The sequence below is a fragment of the Sapajus apella genome, unplaced genomic scaffold (genome assembly GCF_009761245.1).
Source record: "Sapajus apella isolate SASKATOON/1434 unplaced genomic scaffold, GSC_monkey_1.0 scaffold25, whole genome shotgun sequence".
Taxonomy (NCBI): domain Eukaryota; kingdom Metazoa; phylum Chordata; class Mammalia; order Primates; family Cebidae; genus Sapajus; species Sapajus apella.
The window spans coordinates 19,089,005-19,106,618 of record NW_022436965.1 but is presented as its reverse complement, the minus strand read 5'-3'; the positions used below and the strand labels follow the sequence as shown (position 1 = coordinate 19,106,618).

General features: G+C 37.9%; 1 protein-coding gene across 2 annotated transcripts in view; it reads left to right on the top strand.

Annotated features, from left to right (window-relative positions):
* The window catches only part of PRRX1 (paired related homeobox 1), a 75,178-nt gene that overhangs the window by 40,114 nt on the left and 17,450 nt on the right, over positions 1 to 17,614 (top strand). For both annotated transcript variants that reach the window (XM_032291406.1, XM_032291405.1), the window contains exon 2: positions 15,712 to 15,887. In XM_032291406.1, the coding sequence (XP_032147297.1) occupies positions 15,712 to 15,887 (176 nt within the window). The remainder of the gene's footprint in view (positions 1 to 15,711; positions 15,888 to 17,614) is intronic.

The following is a 17,614-nucleotide window of genomic DNA, read 5'->3' as shown; positions in this document are numbered from 1 at the left end:
AAATGTTAAATTAGATAAATGTAACTTTGCCTAGTTTTGTGAAAATTTATTAAATTAATACATTTTTAATTAAAATTGTATTTGTGTTATACTGTGAAGACATATAACATACGTGAGGTGTTTTATGATCTCTGAAAGAAAGGCCTATATAAACGCAGCCTCTCAACACTCAGAAGTTAAGAACACAATTAAATTTCTCTCTCGTGGAATTCTTTTCTTTTCAACTGCATTGAGAATAAAGTGGGAGACATAGATTTCTACTTACTTTTCTGAAGTTCAACAATCTCTAAGCTGTGGTTAACTTTTGGCTTGAAACCACAAAAAACACACTCCAAATATTCATCATATTCATAGGTTAAGTAGGGTACACAAGATGTAATTGATTTATTGGCCATTGGTCACTGCAGTCATTGTATAGGCCTGAATGCAAACTTGCCTACTCAGCTGTACTGTGTTCTTAAAGGAACCTTGTGAAGCAAGATAGACTTTGGAAAGCTGGTGCCGTCCATCTTTCCTGTTTCCTGTGTTTAGCCGTCACAAATGATCTTGGAGAAACTCAACTTCATAAGAGTCTTTGTTGGAACAAATAAAATGGTAAATAGATTTTCCCCAACAGATCTGCACCCTGTATGTAATAGACTATACCCAAAACACTTCCAAATATTAAATATTGGCCCTTCACACTCAGTCTGGAGAATAAGTTGTTTTTCTGGATCCTCTCCTTTTGGAAGAGGCATCATTTTGGGATCGAACTAACAGGCCTAAATTCTGTTGTTACTGGATGCTTTGTGCCGTTATTTTTCCATCCCTGACAAGAAACTTCTCTTCTAGAGGGACTCATAAAACTTACCTAGTGACTTTGGTCTGGACTTTGAAACATACACTGCAAATAGTCCCAAAGGCACACATATTATTTGGGTCCTTGTGGAATGGTTTCAACATGTAAACTCTCACAATTTAATGGAAGAACATCCTTAGTGATTCATCTTTAATACACCCCATTCCTTTTTTTGTTGCCATGTTGCCACTTTCCTTCTCCATATTTGCATGATATAGCAATTTAAGACCTCATTTATATAGCTCATGGTTGTGCCGACCAGCATAATCTGGCAATTTACTTCATTCAGTTGGAACCTTACATCCTCTGCCTTGGTTTATTTAAATTTTAGACATCATATATATGTGTGTGTGTGTGTGTGTGTGTGTGTGTGTGTGTGTGTGTGTGTGTGTGTGTGTGTGTAATATTTGAGATATTTGAGACAGGGTCTCACTCTGTTGCCCAGGCTGGAGTACAGTGTCACAATCATGGGCTCGGTGCAGCCTCGACCACTTGGGCTCAGGTGATCTTTCCACCTCAGCCTCTCAGGTAGCTGGGACTACAGGAGCACACTGCCACACCCAGCCAATTTTTCTTATTTTTGTAGAGACAGGGTTTTGCAATGTTGCTCAGGCTGGTCTCAAACTCCTGGGCTCAAGTCATTCACCCACCCTGGCATCCCAAAGTGCTGGAATTACAGGTGTGAGCCCCCTCGCCTGGCCCTGAAATATCTATTTAAAAAATATATATTTTTGTTTATAGCTAAGTTCAGCAGGCAGTGATATTATGTGAGCCATTGTCTGGGAGCTCCTACCAGAAACTAATATGTCAAAGTCAGCTACCAGACACAGTTAGTACTGGACTAGGTAATGACAGTAGGTCTCAGCAGTTTTTGTGGGCTATGCAAAGAACTCAAGTAAACCTTTCACATTGCAAGAGGTTGTTCATTTTCACCATGGGCAACTGAATCTGCTTCTAGTTGTCATGTTTATAGGACTGTTGTTACCAGTTCAACTATAAGTTCTCTGAGCTAAGTCACACATATACCCACATAGACACATACACACATACAAACATTTTATAAGAAATTATAAATGCCTCCACCCTTAAATGTTAGATTATTTTAAAACTCTAGAACTTTATAAATAGTTTTCTTTGGTCTCTTGTTAAGTATTTGAATACCTGCTAAATCTGAACATTATCTTTAAAAATTATCTAAAAGAAAATAAGCATTCATGCAATGTTGAAATAACCCTTATATCTGCAAAGATCATTACTAGTGTTATTTAAAAACAATCAAAGACATTGCAGATTTGACCACAGGAAGATTTGATCCATAGAATTACACGGTATCTAGTTAATTCATTGTTAAATTCACAGATTCCAAAAATGGAGATAATTAGTAATTAAGTGTATTATTCTTTACTATATACCTCTTTGAAGGCACAGATTTATTTATTGGTCAAGTACTTGAAGAGGAATTTGTAATTTAAAATTAGAAAAAGTTCTTAAAAACAATTTAATACTATGCCCTTTTTCAACAGGAACAGTAATAGAAACCTAGATTGGCAAAGTTACATTTTCAAGATTGCATGACTTTCTTAGGCCAGAGACAGAGAACTCAGGTTGCCTAGCTCCACTGAAGTTCCCCCATACCCCATTATACAAAGTTGACTTCTCATAAATTTCTATGAAAAAACTTACTAATATTGAATTGCTAAAATGTGGGAAAGAATATAAAGTTATTATTTTATAAATTTGGTCTGGGGCTATGATTAGAGATAAGTTTCGATATAAAAAATGGGTTCTCTCAGGTCGAGAAGTTACTTATATTAATATCACTTGGTGACTATCTACACTTAATGGCCAGAAAAGCTCAGTGCCATTTGGCCTTGGGAAGACCTGAGACTGGTACTAAAACCGGAAGTCTCAGTAGAGCACTATGATTTCAGTCTCACCTGTAATTTCAGCACTTTGGGAGACTGAGGCAGGAGGACTGCATGAGGTCAGGAGTTCAAGACTAGCCTTGGCAACATAGTGAGACCCCGTACCTACCAAAAAAAAAAAGGTGGGCATGGTGGTATGCATCTGTAGTCCCAGCTCCTGGGGAGGCTGAGGCAGGTGGATCACTTGAGCCAGGTAATTTGAGGTTGCAGTGAGCTGTGATCATGCTACTGCACCCTAGCCTGGGTGACAGAGTGTGTGACCCTGTCCTTAAAAAACAAAAAAGAAAGAAAAAGAAAAAAAAATCCCTGGATGTCTCTAGGAAAGAAAATCATAATAATCCTTCTAGCCAAGAAGATTTCTCCTCAAACTAATAACAGATTTATAGGAAAGCAATAAGTTTAATGACATCATCAAGGAAGGTATGACCACTACTACCAAAAAGCCCCAGTACAGATGTAACCAAGAACAAAATGAAGGAACCCAGCAGGGGTCTGCAGAACACAGCTAAATAGCAAGAAAGGAAAATATTTCCTTTTAACCCTTGTTGGCTAGATTAAAACAAAAAATTAAAATGCAGCTTAGGATGTCCCCACCTTTGCCCAAATCAGTTACCATGCACACATCTTCTTTAACCGATTTAATGGTAACACTGTGTTTATTAAATCCGATTTTCCCAAATCCTTTCTTCCATCTACTCACCTAATCAGTATATGTTTTCTGTAAGAATCTCCTGAGTCCATGAAATCTTCAAGTTTATTCCCAGGATACTTGATTTTACAGGTGCTGACTTCTGAGTAAATTAACCACATAATTACAGCCTGTGCCATTTTAATCAAATAGATTAAAGAAAAGAAATAAGAAAGCTGGTAAATGAAACTTTTATCAAATGTTGGGAATACTCTTGCAATGGAATTAAACTCTAGTCTATCCAGTTTGTCATTGTTCTTGGTTCAACATATTACTATCAAAGTCCTTTTTAAAAGTAATTCAAAAATTTGAAAACTTTTAGAAATAGGGAAAACCTGAAAAAAAGACCCAAGGTTATAAGAGGAAATATATCTGTAATTGTCATGGAAGTCACGTTGGAAACAGATGCCAATGAAGAGAATGACCCAGGTGGTGATTAAAGAGTCATTGTCCTTCCTTAACCTTGATTATCTTCCTTCTCTGGTTATCATTTTATTTTTAATCAATAAAACTTTTTATTAGGTCTTTCCTCCATCCTACTTTCTTCCTGTTATGAGTTGAGCAGTGCAAATTCTTGCCAAACTTCAGATGATGAGGATTTGGAAGTGTTTGGCCACGACATGAGTCACAGTGACACATAGATTACTCATAGATTTCCACTCCAGGCAGACAGAATGACTATTAACAAGGACTTTTTTAGGACTGTCCAACAACAGGGGACATGATTCAATGGAATAAGATTATTCCACATGAATTTTTGGGTGTTTTACCCAAATGTAACTTTTTTTTTCTCATATGACCTTAGTGCATCGGCTTCCTTACTAGTTAAAACAGTCACATATCCCTGGAGAGGAAATCACCATATAATTAAGGCTTAGGTGTGGTTGACAGTAATGTTTCTGTATATTGGAGAATGAATTAGCCAGGCTTTTGTCCAAGCTTTTTTGCCAGCAAAAGGGAACAGAAAACACGGTGACTGGAAATGACTAACTAGAAGAAAATACAACCTCAAGCTAAATATGTTTTTTAGAACATAGAAATAACATATCAGGTCATGCCTTTTGGGACTTCCTTTGTCTTCTCTAGAAGCAAGATGGTCAATAATTCCAAATGTGTCATCATTAGCAAAGTCAAACATTTATTGAGCATAACTAAGAGGTTTAGGGCTCTGTTCTACACACTTTGTTCAGCTGCCTTCCAGGTGTACATTCTAATTGGAGTAATTACTGCTGCAAAGTCATGCACTGAGAAAGTGCATGAAAAACCTACATAGCACTTGATCCTGGAATTTACATGTCTTACAAAAAAGCAAGAAGCTGGAAAATTTGTGTGTCAAGACCTTATTACAAAAATGGATTCCTGAAACAGTGGTCAGGTTTCGTGGCTGAATGTGAATTGACCAGAGTGTGCAGAATAGGCATTTTCACCAAGCACAGTCTAACATATTAATTTAATACTTCTAAGAAAGGTATCTAAAATATGGAAGACTAATGCCAGATGCCAGAATAGCACAGTTAATGAGACAAATAAGGTGCCTACCCTCATGAAGCTATACTCTAGTGTGAGACAATCAACATAAATAATTACATATTGTCAAAAGTGTTATAAGGCAGATGGTTAAGATGCTGGATGAAGAATAGTGAGAAGGCGACTTCTGGTTGTTGATCACAGAAGGTTCCTGCAAAGAGCTGACAGATCAGCTGAGACTTGGGGAAGGAGAAGGAGCCATTAATATAAAAGTTAGTAGATATGGGTAAAGTCTATGGTGTGTTATTAGGCAAAGACAAGGTCAGAGAAAAATATAAATGAAAAGGACCAGAAAATTATGTTTTCATCACCATTAGCAGTACAACTAGAGTGGAGTGATTGGGTGGGAAATAACAGGTCAGCTGAGAAAAGGATGCTAAGCTTCAGGTATGACAGAGAGAGGCCCATGCAGTGTTTTCTAACCTAACACTCACTTTGGTATTTCTGTCCTCCATCCTAGTCCATTCCTGGCTCTGATGGCCATCAAATGCGCTGGAGTATTTTTTTTTCTCTACTCTTTACTTTTCAAGAGGTTTAGGATTCTGTTCTACATACTTTGTTCATCTGCCTTCAAGATGTAAATTCTAACTGGAATAATTACTGCTGCAAAGTCATGCACTGAGAAAGGGCATGAAAAACCTGCATAACACTTGATGCATAACACTTATGTTTCAAGCGCTTGTGACTTCTTTCCCCAAATCAGTTATAAAGTATCTTAAAGAGCAGACGACAGACAGCATCTCTCTCTACTCAGAGTATTTCATTGCTTGGCATGTAGTAGGTGCTCAATAGATATTTGTTCAAATGAATGAATAAAGTGATAGTGAGAGGATGCAAAAGTCAAGATTGAGTGTAACCATTGTTAGTGGCATCAATTTTGGAATTAGCCTGAAATGGCTGATATAGACAGTGTCTGCAGCAAGGCTAATGCCACTTGACTCATGATTAGGAGGTCAAGGATGGCAGAAAAAAGAAGTAGGTAGTTACTCTTATTTCCTTTTTAGTAAATTTAGAAGATAATATAACTCTAAGAGAGTTGTTCTGAAAAACAGGGTTCTTCTTTCTCTAGACTGTGGTTAGAGGTAAACTAATGTCTTCTGAAAATTCACATTGATTTCAATCTGGAGTGTTATCCCTGCAGAGTGCTGTAGGCATGGAGGAATATGTCAATCACCGCTTTCTCCATGCCTGGTAATTATATTATAGCCCCTAGGCAAGATAAAATCCAGCCTAAATTTTTCTCAAAAAAATTAAAAAGCACCACCACCAACACCATCACCACCAAAAGAAAATAATTCAGTCATCACCCTAAATGAGCAATTATTGAAAGTTTTTATTGGGCTAGGCATCAGAAATGTAAAAACTATCCTATAACTCCATTATGCTAAATTTAAAAGAGATCTTAGTTGCATAGCCCGATCTATAATCATGCCAGTTAGGACACTTGAGGGCTAACTTCATAGGCTTTCTCAGTAACTCCCCTGAATTAGAATCAAAGCCTCCTTATTCCCAATCCAAAGCCATTTCCACAATTGCTCCATAATATATAATATATTTTACAACAAAATATAAGGAAATGTGTACAACTAGTTGTCACAATTTGTATCATTTTAAAATATATATATCACTTGTATCTTAAAGCAATTGTCATGGACTGAACGTTTATATCCTCCCAAAATTCATATGTTGGACCTGTAACCCCCAATGTGATGCTCTCCATCAAACCTGAGGCCTTTGAAAGGTAATTAGGTTTAGATGAGGTCACATGGGTAGGTCCTTGTGATGGAATTAGTGGCCTTATAAGAAGAGACCAGGAAGCTTGCTCTCTTGTTCTCTCTGCCATATGAGAATATAATAAGGCAATTGACTGCAGGCCAGGAAGCAGCCCTCAACAGGAACCCAAATAGGCCAACTCCACATCCTGAGACTTTCAGCTTCTGAAACATATTTCTGTTGTCTAAGCTACCCAGTCTATAGAATTTTGTTTTGGCAGCCTGAGCTGACTAAGCCAACAACCCATTTTACAGATACGGAAATTGAAAGCTTCAGATGTTAAAGAATGGTATTTTCCTCAAAAAAAAAAAAAGTCAAGCTTTAAGCCACTGTTTACACTATGACTTTTCTTATTCTTTAAATAAAATTTGAATTTTTGTTTTTTTAAAGAGAATTTTATTTCATCTAAAAAGTATCTAAAAATATCAAGCTTGTTATGTTGACCATTTTATCATGTTTTTATCTTCAGATTTTATTTGGTATCCAAGATCAGAGTAACACCAAGAGGAACTTTGATTTCCTTTTCAGACCTCTTCATTTATTCTGTATAGTGTTACAGAATTACCCTTGGTTCTATCTCTTGTTGTGATGAAAAGCTAATTCTCGGTTACTGTGGCTTTCTCTGCTCTAAGCACCTTGTTCTTTTAATACAAATTAAAAATTATAAGAAAATATAAGTCATGTGTTTGTTCTCACCAGTTCAAATGCCTCGTAGCTGTCTTTCTGTCCAAGCAGAGAACCTCTGCTCCATCACTCCTTTTCTTCTAAGAGCTGCGCTTACTCATTAACTATGTTTATACATCTCCTTCAGTCCTCTCTGTTTCCAGTCGTGTTTTTTTAGAACCTGTGTTTACCAGATTTTTCTTTCTTTTTTTTTTTTTTTGAGATGGAGTCTTGCTCTGTTGCCAGGCTGACGATCTCAGCTCACTGCAACCTCTGCCTCCTGGGCTCAAGTGATTCTTCTGCCTCAGCCTCCCAAGTGGCTGGGACCAGAGGCACGTGCCACCATGCCAGGCTAATTTTTGTATTTTTAGTAGAGACGGGGTTTCACCATGTTGGCCAGGATGGTCTCAGTCTCTTGACCTCGTGATCTGCCCACCTTGGCCTCCCAAAGTGCTGGGATTACAGGCATGAGCCACCGCACCCAGCCTTAGATTTTTTTCTTTAGAACATTACAGATTATAACCAAAAAGATAAGGAATCATTGAAAAAGATGACATGATGGTTTCCTTTCATGAAAACACTAGTTTCTATTGCTAATGGCAAGATTGATGTTGTTTCTTTTACAAAGTGGCAGCAGTCTCACTGCAAAGGAAAAAAATCTCAGCAGAAGAAGACAAGAGAATATGCCTCATCCTGAGCTCTCTTTGTAGTCCTAGTCAAATTCCTAGTCAAATACCAGGCACTTCCAAGGGGACCACACACCCAGAATATTGAAAGTTTAGAAAGCTTTTAAAATCTCAGTCAGAACTCACTCTTTTCCCAGAACTTTGCCTTCATTGGTTTCTTTTTATCCTTTTGGAATTTACCAAAATAATAAGACATTAAAAAAAAAAAGTCAGAGTAAATAGTGAGTAATATGACCGAACTTTTGTGTTTTTAGTCATATGGCAATGAAATTAGTTAACCCAAAGCAAATAGGCTGGGAAACAATTGAATTTTCATAACCTGTCTTTAGCCCTTGGCCTTCTTTCCTTTCCTGTGTTTTTTTTTTTCTTAAGTAATTTCTAGTGAGATTACTTGTTAAAGGTACCAGTTGCTTGCCCATACAAGTAGTAGAATCTACTTGCTTTCTAGATTTTTTTTCCCCAAAATTTGAATTTAGGAAGGCAAGTTGGTTTTTTTTTAGAAAGCAAGGAATTGAATAATGGCACAAAAATGCCCCAAATGGAGCTTTTGGGACAAATATCTATGCATGATTTTCTTGTACAATTTTGAGTCTACCCCCATATCTCAGTTCTTGCTAATTTTTAAAGCTTTTATTCATTTTTCCAGTTTCCTAGTTCAGTTATGCTCTCCATCAAAACTGACCAAGCCATATAAACATATTTGAATGGCTTTCTCACTTTCTCTGCAGTTATTCTGTGATAGAAATCTTACTGAATAGCTAAACAACAACAAAGAGTGAGCAGAAGAGTAGAGTAAAGGTACAGCAGCAATGGTTTTGAACCAGTCCATTTCTGAGGAGACGTTATAGCAGCAGTGGTAGCAGTAAGATCCACCACTTGTCAAATGCCAACTATATGCCAGCCTATGTGCCTTTTATGTGTTTATTAAATTTTCAAATGACCCTGCGATGCAGGTGGTCTTACTCCCTTTTTATCATTTTGGAAGCTGAAGCTCAGAGAACTGAAGCAACTTATTGAAGGCCACATAGTTAGTCAGTGGTAGGGTCTGTAGGAGAACACAGGTTATTATTTTTAAGCTGGTTTACTTTCTATTCCACTCCACTTCCAACTATGCTTCCATCCCAATTATAGCTAGTTGGGTATGATAAAAAAATTCTTACTTTCCCTTTTTCTGGAATCCTGAAATAAACTGAAAAATGAGTAAATTAGTAATTCATCCATAGAAAAATTGAAGGTAGCTTATATATCTGAAGGCAGAATTTTATGTCTTTATCAAAGAGAAGGTATTCTGTTATTGAACAGTATTCTTACAGTAAGAATGCTAATGTATCCATGAATACATTAGCATTATTATTAGAAATACTATGTATTTATGAATATATTAGTATTAGTATTATTCGTGTCTGATTATTCACTTACTGAGCATTGATAAGAGCTTCAACTGATACACACACAAATGTTGTGATCTGGAATTATAGTCTAAAACAGATTCATCATCACACAGAATGTGCCCACATTGGTGTGGGGGGGGAGGATTATCAACATAGCCTCAGAAGTAAGTATAGTTCCAATATGGAACTACATGGGAAACCTTGCTTTGTGTTGGATATTCTCAGGGGTTCTGATCGATAATCCTTTAAGAAAAATGTCTTAAGAGAGTCAACGCACCTAAGGTGATATGGAATGTGTTAACATTTTTTGGCTCTATGGAAATATATTTGTTCTAGAGAGGTGAAAGGAAATATATAACAAAGAAGCTAAAAACAGTGTAAATCACATTAGAATATCTCATATTCTTTAGCATTTTCCATTTGGAAGGAGGGTTGGCTATATTGAGAGAGTTAAACTTGAGCTATCTACACAGAACCACTGACTCGTCTTTTTGATCAAAACCATTCAAAATTATGTAATTTCACACTTCTTAGAGAATTTTGTTCTCCAAAGAACATATGACATTTCCCAAATTACATATAAGGTGTTTTAATCCTATTTGCTAAGGCTTAGACTGATATTTGACTAAAAATAAACCAAGTCTACACCAAGATGACAGTTAAGATCACCATACAAAGTTCAGGGGCTTTAGTGTGCTACAGTTCAGGTAGCTGTGATGTGATAATGCACCTTAAAATGAACAATAGCTGCACAGTGGGGTATTTGTATTGGCAGAGATGTGTTCATTTTTAATACTTTCTGGGATTCAATGGTGGAGGACTGCTGAAGGACTTGTGGGTGTGCTGCTCAACTTGGCTTTGGTCATTGTGATGCAGTAAGCTCAATCTGTATTGCAACAGCCTTCCCAGTTAAGTGACCCATGTGCCGTTTATCAGGGCACATATTAGAAAGATTCTGTCCTAATTTCAGTTAATGCTAAATGTAGCCAAGAAACTCAAATGAATGCCACAGCTCTATTTCACTGCTTTTCATAGGCCTTGCAATAAAAGCTAAACGGTTTTTAGTGGCTTTTGCAATTACACTTCCTTTCAATTTTCCAAAGGTTACAGGGCCTGAACCACACAAATCCCATTAAAGTAAGTAGCTGTTGTGCAATATAAGTTCCTTTGAAAACATTCTTCAATGCCCATAAAATGATCAGCGGGCTGCACTTTAGATCCGCTTGCCTGCCATGCTTTCAACCAAAAGGCAGATGACAAGCTTTGATGTGGTAGTTGGTTTTTGCTACTGAAGCTGGCATTTTATCTTCTTGCATCAGATTTTTTCCCAAACTGATGTGACCCAGGCAAAGGAAACACATTTTTCTTCATATTTTATTCCTAAAATATGTTTTTACTATACCTTTAAATTACATTTGGCTGACCAATGATTTGGGATGGCTAAGGTTCCTCCCACAGGATGCAGAACAGAAGAGGATGAGGGGCACTGGAGTTCACTGAAGCTTGCACGGTGAGTGCCAGGCCTTAGTGAATAGGGATCACCACATGCTGTCAGGTCCCCATGCTTTAGGATGGCACTTCAGTCCTTCTCCATTCTACCTCTAGTGCAACTTCAGTAGCCACGAGGAGTGCAGAGTGAACTTCACACTAGAGGCAAAGTCAGGGCTACTGTTCTCTTTAACTCATATTTGAATGCACAGAGGGTATCCTACCTTAGGCCTTCTTTTCTCAGGAAGTTCTTCATATGTATTCAAACATTGTGATCCATTAGAAACACCCATCTTTTTTAATACCTCTTTCTTGTGTATGTTCCTGGTGGTTTAAATAATTCATGTATCCTGGAGCCGCTTTTCTAGTAAAGGATAAAAATGAAAGAATAATTCCTACATTTGCAAAGGAATCAGACCACAAAGCATTTTCCCTCTTTAAATCTGGTGACTATCTTACCTGATAAAGAAACACTATAAAAGAATTTTTCCTCTGCAGGTAAAACTACCCAGAGACAAAAGACAATGCTCACAATATTACTTGCTATGTACTGTTAAAAATAATAATTGGAATTCAGAAATTACTCGGTCCTTTAAAACCTCAAATAAGTCACTAAGGTTCTAATATTCTGGGACTGCTTCTATACCATAACACTACTGTAACTCTTTCAACTTTTACTGAAATGTAACATGTCAAGGAATCCTATCTCTTCTTTATGAAAATACCTGAATGCATTAAGGTGACAAAATATTTACATAGAAAGAATTGAACCATAACTTTTAAAAAGCATTTGATAATATGCTGATATATATATATAGAAATTTGGAGACTGGGAAATCAATATGAATTGGCGCTATCAGAAAAGTTTTATAGAGAAGGTAAGATTTTAGATGTGTTTTAGGAACATAGAGATTTTAAACTGTGTCCTAAAGCGAAAATCATCTCCCATAATTGTGGGAGAAGACTGAAGATGGGGCATACTGCTAAGCTAAAATAACTCTGCACTTACTTAATTGATGAATCAAGGACTTATGGATACCATTGTAAAGAAAAATGCAGGAACATCTGGATCAAACTAATGTCTAGATGAGAATGGTTGCATTTTTTAATGGCTATTCTGGTAGAAAGGACAACATGTGATATTCATCTACCCTCCTTCTCAGACTCTCTTTATAACAGCTAGTATGGAAAAATCTGTCTTTCCTGTAAATATTTTCCCTGGGTAATGGTTTCCAATTATGTGTCAGATGCTTATCATTTCTCTCTTACACAGCATGTATGTTATCATTTGTTCTTAAGAGTGGAATGGAATTGGGAATTCTGGTTTCTAGCTCTGGCTAAAAGTTCCAAGTCTGCATTGTGATTTTGGGCAAGTCACATTGTTCTAGATCTAATTTAACTCACCCGGAAAATAAGATGGTTGAATTAGACAATTTCACAGGTTTTATTAGATGCTAATATTTTATGACTCATGATCCCAAGCAAGACTACACCTATTTATTAGGCTGTTTTGTTTGTTTTTACTAAGAGTGACAACATTTGCATATTTTCAGTTTGTTCAATCATCAAAAAAATTATAAAATACATAAACACCTTGGATTTGAAACATTGTGACTTTGACAAAAATGTATTCATGCTCCCCCTGGTTATTCTGCAGCTTGCTGAATCCTTCCCATTTTAGAATGCCAAAGAATGAGATACATCCTAATATCGAATTGGATGTCAGTATCCTCAGACACATGTTTCGCAATCAACCTTCACTGTAGTTGTTCTTGCAAGAAAAAATGATCCTCTTGTAACTGGTAAAAATACACTGCTTTCTCCCCTCTGTATTCAACCAGAGCCAAGAATCTGATAAATGTGTTTATCACAGGTCCTTCAGATGCCCTGCATTTGTAAACCTCTACAGTGTTTATGTTTCCTTTCGAACTGCTGAAGATACTGTGCTGGGTCCTGTTCTGCATTCTTGGGAAGAAACAGGGAGCTCACACTTTGTGATTAGTGAGCAAAGACAGACAATCCCCAGGACTGCCACTCAAGCTGTCTCCATAACCCGCTCATCGTCTCTTTCTATTATACTTGCACTCTGAAGGACATTTGCCAGAGCCAGACTCCCTGGGCCCCTGTTATTTGTGTCTTTTCTCACCTTCAACATCATCTGGACTAGTGTTTTCATTTGTTAAAAACAACAAGAACATTCACTGGGAAACTTTTGTTGGAATTGTTTCAGGTCATCATAGCTATTTATTCCCTGTCATAAACTATAATTCTCCATTTCCCTTACTCCCACGTCAAGGGAGTTGGTGGTTTATGGTGGAAAGTCAGTGGAATTTGATTGGACAGTGGAATATTTCAAAGAACTACTGAGATTATGTAGCAGGTTGTAATACTAAGAACAAAACACAAAATATTCTTGGTCTTGATCGCAGTTTGCAGTACAAGAAGAAATAGGCTTATAAAACAACATAAAAGATTTACAATTTGTGCTTGTACCTAAGAAAGAATTTTCTTTGGAGAAGAAAACAAATCCTGGGATTGGCTTAATAGGGATTTTCTCTATATGATTAAAAATAATGGCTTAGTGTATAATTGGTCTCAGTTAAAAGAAGGTATAGAAGCTAAGAATTTTTTTTTTTGCAGACTTCTGTTTTGGGGGCATGAAATTCAAATTATTGTGCTATCACAAGGGCTTATATGACCTAGAAAGACCTGAAGTACAAAACAAAATGATTTGGAAAAAAAGAATAAGAATGGGAGGAATGCTTTCAAAGATTAAATAGGAAGGAGAATACAAGTGCAAGGTAACTACTAAAAGGTATTTAATACCAGGTGTTTGAATTCTATAGTACTGATCTTATTGTTAACTAATTTTGCTAATAGCTAGTGGTATAATCAGTGATGTTAGTTGGAACATTTTAGGCCTTGGTAGATCTCAGAAATTATTATTAAATTTGCTCTGTTTTCAAGATGCAGCTGATTTTACATTCTTACTGAGTGTCACAGACGTGCTACTAAGGCAGGGCTGCTAGATGAGGCACCACAAATGTAAAAAGCCAAAGAGAAGATCTGCGCAAAACCATGAAGCAGAGAGAATGGTGTGGTAGCTTCTTGGCTGGAGGAATCTGGTTGTGATCATATGACATGCTTTTCTACAGAAGCAGTCTTCGAAGGCCAAGAGAAGTTTCATGTTTTCTCTGAAAACATATTCAACAAGCATTTACTATACCTGGGTGCTTTAATTATCAAGCAGAAATGTGCAGTTTCTATTCTAAGCTTCAAGGGTACTCCTGGTAAGGAAGCATTGATGAAGAAGGGGTCTCATAGCGAAAAGACTTAGAGGCTCAGTTGTCAGGCATCTGAGCTAGGAGCTTCTGGATTTAAGCTACATTTTGACTCTGTACACAAATCTAGAACATTCCCTCAATCTGTAATAAGAACAATATTATAGCTGAGTTAGTTGTCATTGTGACTCGTGCTAATAGTTTTACTGAGTGTGTTGTGTTTATAATTGGAGAGAATCAGAAGAATTTACATGTTAGAAGAGACAGCCAAGAGTACTTTCTAAATAGTGAATGGCCAAGCTTTCCTTTCTCCCCATCCTCACTCCAACGACTCATAGATTTCTTTTGGGAAAAGCTATGGTGAATATAAATCCAGTTCATTAGATGAAGCATGTGACTTTGAGTTTTGACAGCATAGTGTCGCAAATCTCTGGGAGCTACACAGAGTTTCTGCAGAGCTCAGGCCTTGGGGTGATAGTTGGATGGAGGTGTCAGCACAGTTGGTATTCTGCACAGTTTCACATATCCATCACTCTTGACTGGGCTGGGTAGGGGCAGCAGGATGGGAGCATACTTCTCTCTGACTGCTATGGACAACCTGGACAGTTAGCTCACCACACTACCTTTAGGAAAACTCAGAGAAAACCAAGGAAGAATTTTGACAGGTAAAAATGGAGTTGTGATTCTTCAAAGGTCTGTAAGATCTCTGGGTCCTAGAATTCAAGTTTGAGTGAAATGTTTTCAGGGATCTTTCTGAACTGTTTCCTGTTCTTCAGCCGCAGGCTAATGTTAGCTTGGGTTGATGGCACTGTAGCACTAGTCCTGATCTAGGCTGAGGCCCCTGAAGCCTGCCTTTGCAACAGCATGGAGCCTTGAGTGAATGCTGTTAGAAATTACTTGCTGCTTCAAGGAGAGTGAATGGTAAAATAAATCCCTCTAATGTGGTTTGAGCATAGTGTCTTCTCTATAACTCTACATGTGTGTTCATGTATATATGGTAGGAGAGAAGGAAGAAGGAGATAATTGATCTACTTGATTATTAAACAACATGAGTGAGCATAATATTGCCAAAGACAAATAAGGTACAAAACCATCTACTCTTCTTCCTTTATCTCTAGAGAAGTCCAGAGAACATGGCAGGGGTAAGATTTTCCTTGACAAACAGGCATCAAGGAGCATGCAAGTACTGTCTCTCTGACAGTTTAGGCCTTGTCCCAGATTCAAAGGCAACAGCCAAGCATTAGAATTGCTAGAATTCTTGACATATGAACTTGAGAGCACTAATGCCCACATTTGCACATGCAAAGTGGCATTTGGCTATAGGACTTTGATAAAGATGTGAGCAAATGAAACCATATCTCACTATAGATATATTGTAAAAAAAAAAAAAAGTCTTAAGTGGGACTCCTGCAGTGAATTTGGCTTCTTTTCATCAGTGTGTTGTATTCCAGATGATCAGCTGAACTCAGAGGAAAAAAAGAAGAGAAAGCAGCGAAGGAATAGGACAACTTTCAACAGCAGCCAGCTGCAGGCTTTGGAGCGTGTCTTTGAGCGGACACACTATCCTGATGCTTTTGTGCGAGAAGACCTTGCCCGCCGGGTGAACCTCACTGAGGCCAGAGTGCAGGTAACTCAAGCTGTGGGAGGCTGGCACCAAGAAGTCACCTCCTCAGAGGCACATCTCTGAAGGTTATTTAAAAACACACATTATAGCCCAGCACGGTAGCTGCAGGCATGGTGGTGTGTGCCTGTGGTTTCAGCTTCTTGGACAGCTGAGGTGGGAGAATCACTTGAGCCTGGGGGACAGAGGTTGCAGTGAGCTGAGATCATGCCACTGCACCCCAGCCTGAGTGACAGAATGAGACCCTGTCTCAAAAATAAATAAATAAATAATATACAAGTTATAGGCTTCATATGGGAGCTGGTACTCGTAAGAGTTACCGATGGTCAGCATGCGGATAGAATCCTGTTTCCAGCTATGTTTCTTTGAGGGCAGTGAGTATTTTTAAAAATAAAATTGAATGCCTTCAGGTAGGGCAGAATAATCCTTGCTACAGGTTCCTCTCCCCGCACCCCTTTGTGTCTGACCCTTCCAGATTTACGTGATATACATTGTCCATCTGAGCATTTTAATCAGCACCCTTAGATTTCAATTTGAGCTTGATAGTGGTTAAAGAGATGAATTCTCTGTCTCCTACCTCAGTTCTCCTCTCCAGTCTTCAAGAAACTTGTTGTAAGTACACATGATATGAGCACTGACGGACTGGGAAATGAATACTCAGGAACTGAGTTAAGAGCACACTCAAGTGGATGATTTTGTTTACCCTCCAAATCTCTCTGTGAACTGAAAAAGGGTAAGAACATGAAAGGCAGGATAACGAGAATAGCCATTCTTTCTAGCATTATTGCCATGACACACCAACTGCAAGCCAGATCTCTGGAACAAGATATAACTTGTGATCAAGTCATAACAATAACAATATTTAATAACTAATACTACTTGAGCCCTTACATGGCTAGTAGTGTTCTTTACATAAGCTATTGATTTCATCCTCACACCCATTCAATGATGTGGATAGTATTCTTCATTTTGCAGATGAGAAAACTGAAGTACAGAGAAGTTAAAGTATTTTGCACACCATCACATAGCTAGGAAGTATCTGAAATGGATTTAAATGCAGATATGCAGAACCAGAGTTCATGCTGTTAATCACTAAAAAATGAATAAGTAAAAAACAAAAAAATGAATGAATGAGAGTCTCCTGGCTAAATGCCTTTTCCAAGTAGTACTTTGCTGTCTCTGCTGAAAGATCTTATTGTCTTCCATATTGCCAGTAGCAAGATGCTGTCTTGATAAGGTGGGGAGGTCCAATCTGTCTTATGAAATTATTATTTGTATATCTATGTTCAGTCTGAGTGTTAAGAATTTCTTTCTGCAAACAATAACCTTCTTGACCAGCTGGAACTTGAGCTAGACCCCAAGGTAGATTCCTACACCGTTGATTAGGGTCTGTGCCCATGCAGGAGGCACAGTACACAGTGGGAGACAGCTGTGGAGTTGATGCAGAGATCCTGGTGCTCCCTTCAGCCTGAAAAGAAAGCATGGAAGCTTCCCCATGGGGAAACAGGGACCTCACCAAGAGGTGCTCCCCAAGAGAAAAAAGAAAAATGTCAGTGACAAAAGAAGAAAGTCATGGCAGCCCCGGGTGGGTTAGGAGGAAGTATGAGTGAAGGTGCCCCTTTGGGCTCAACTGAGAGTGACCCATAGGGACAACACTCACACTCAGTTTTGCTCTCCCATTCACCATCCAGTGCAGATTATGAAATTTGTCTCCCACACCCTCTTCCCCCACA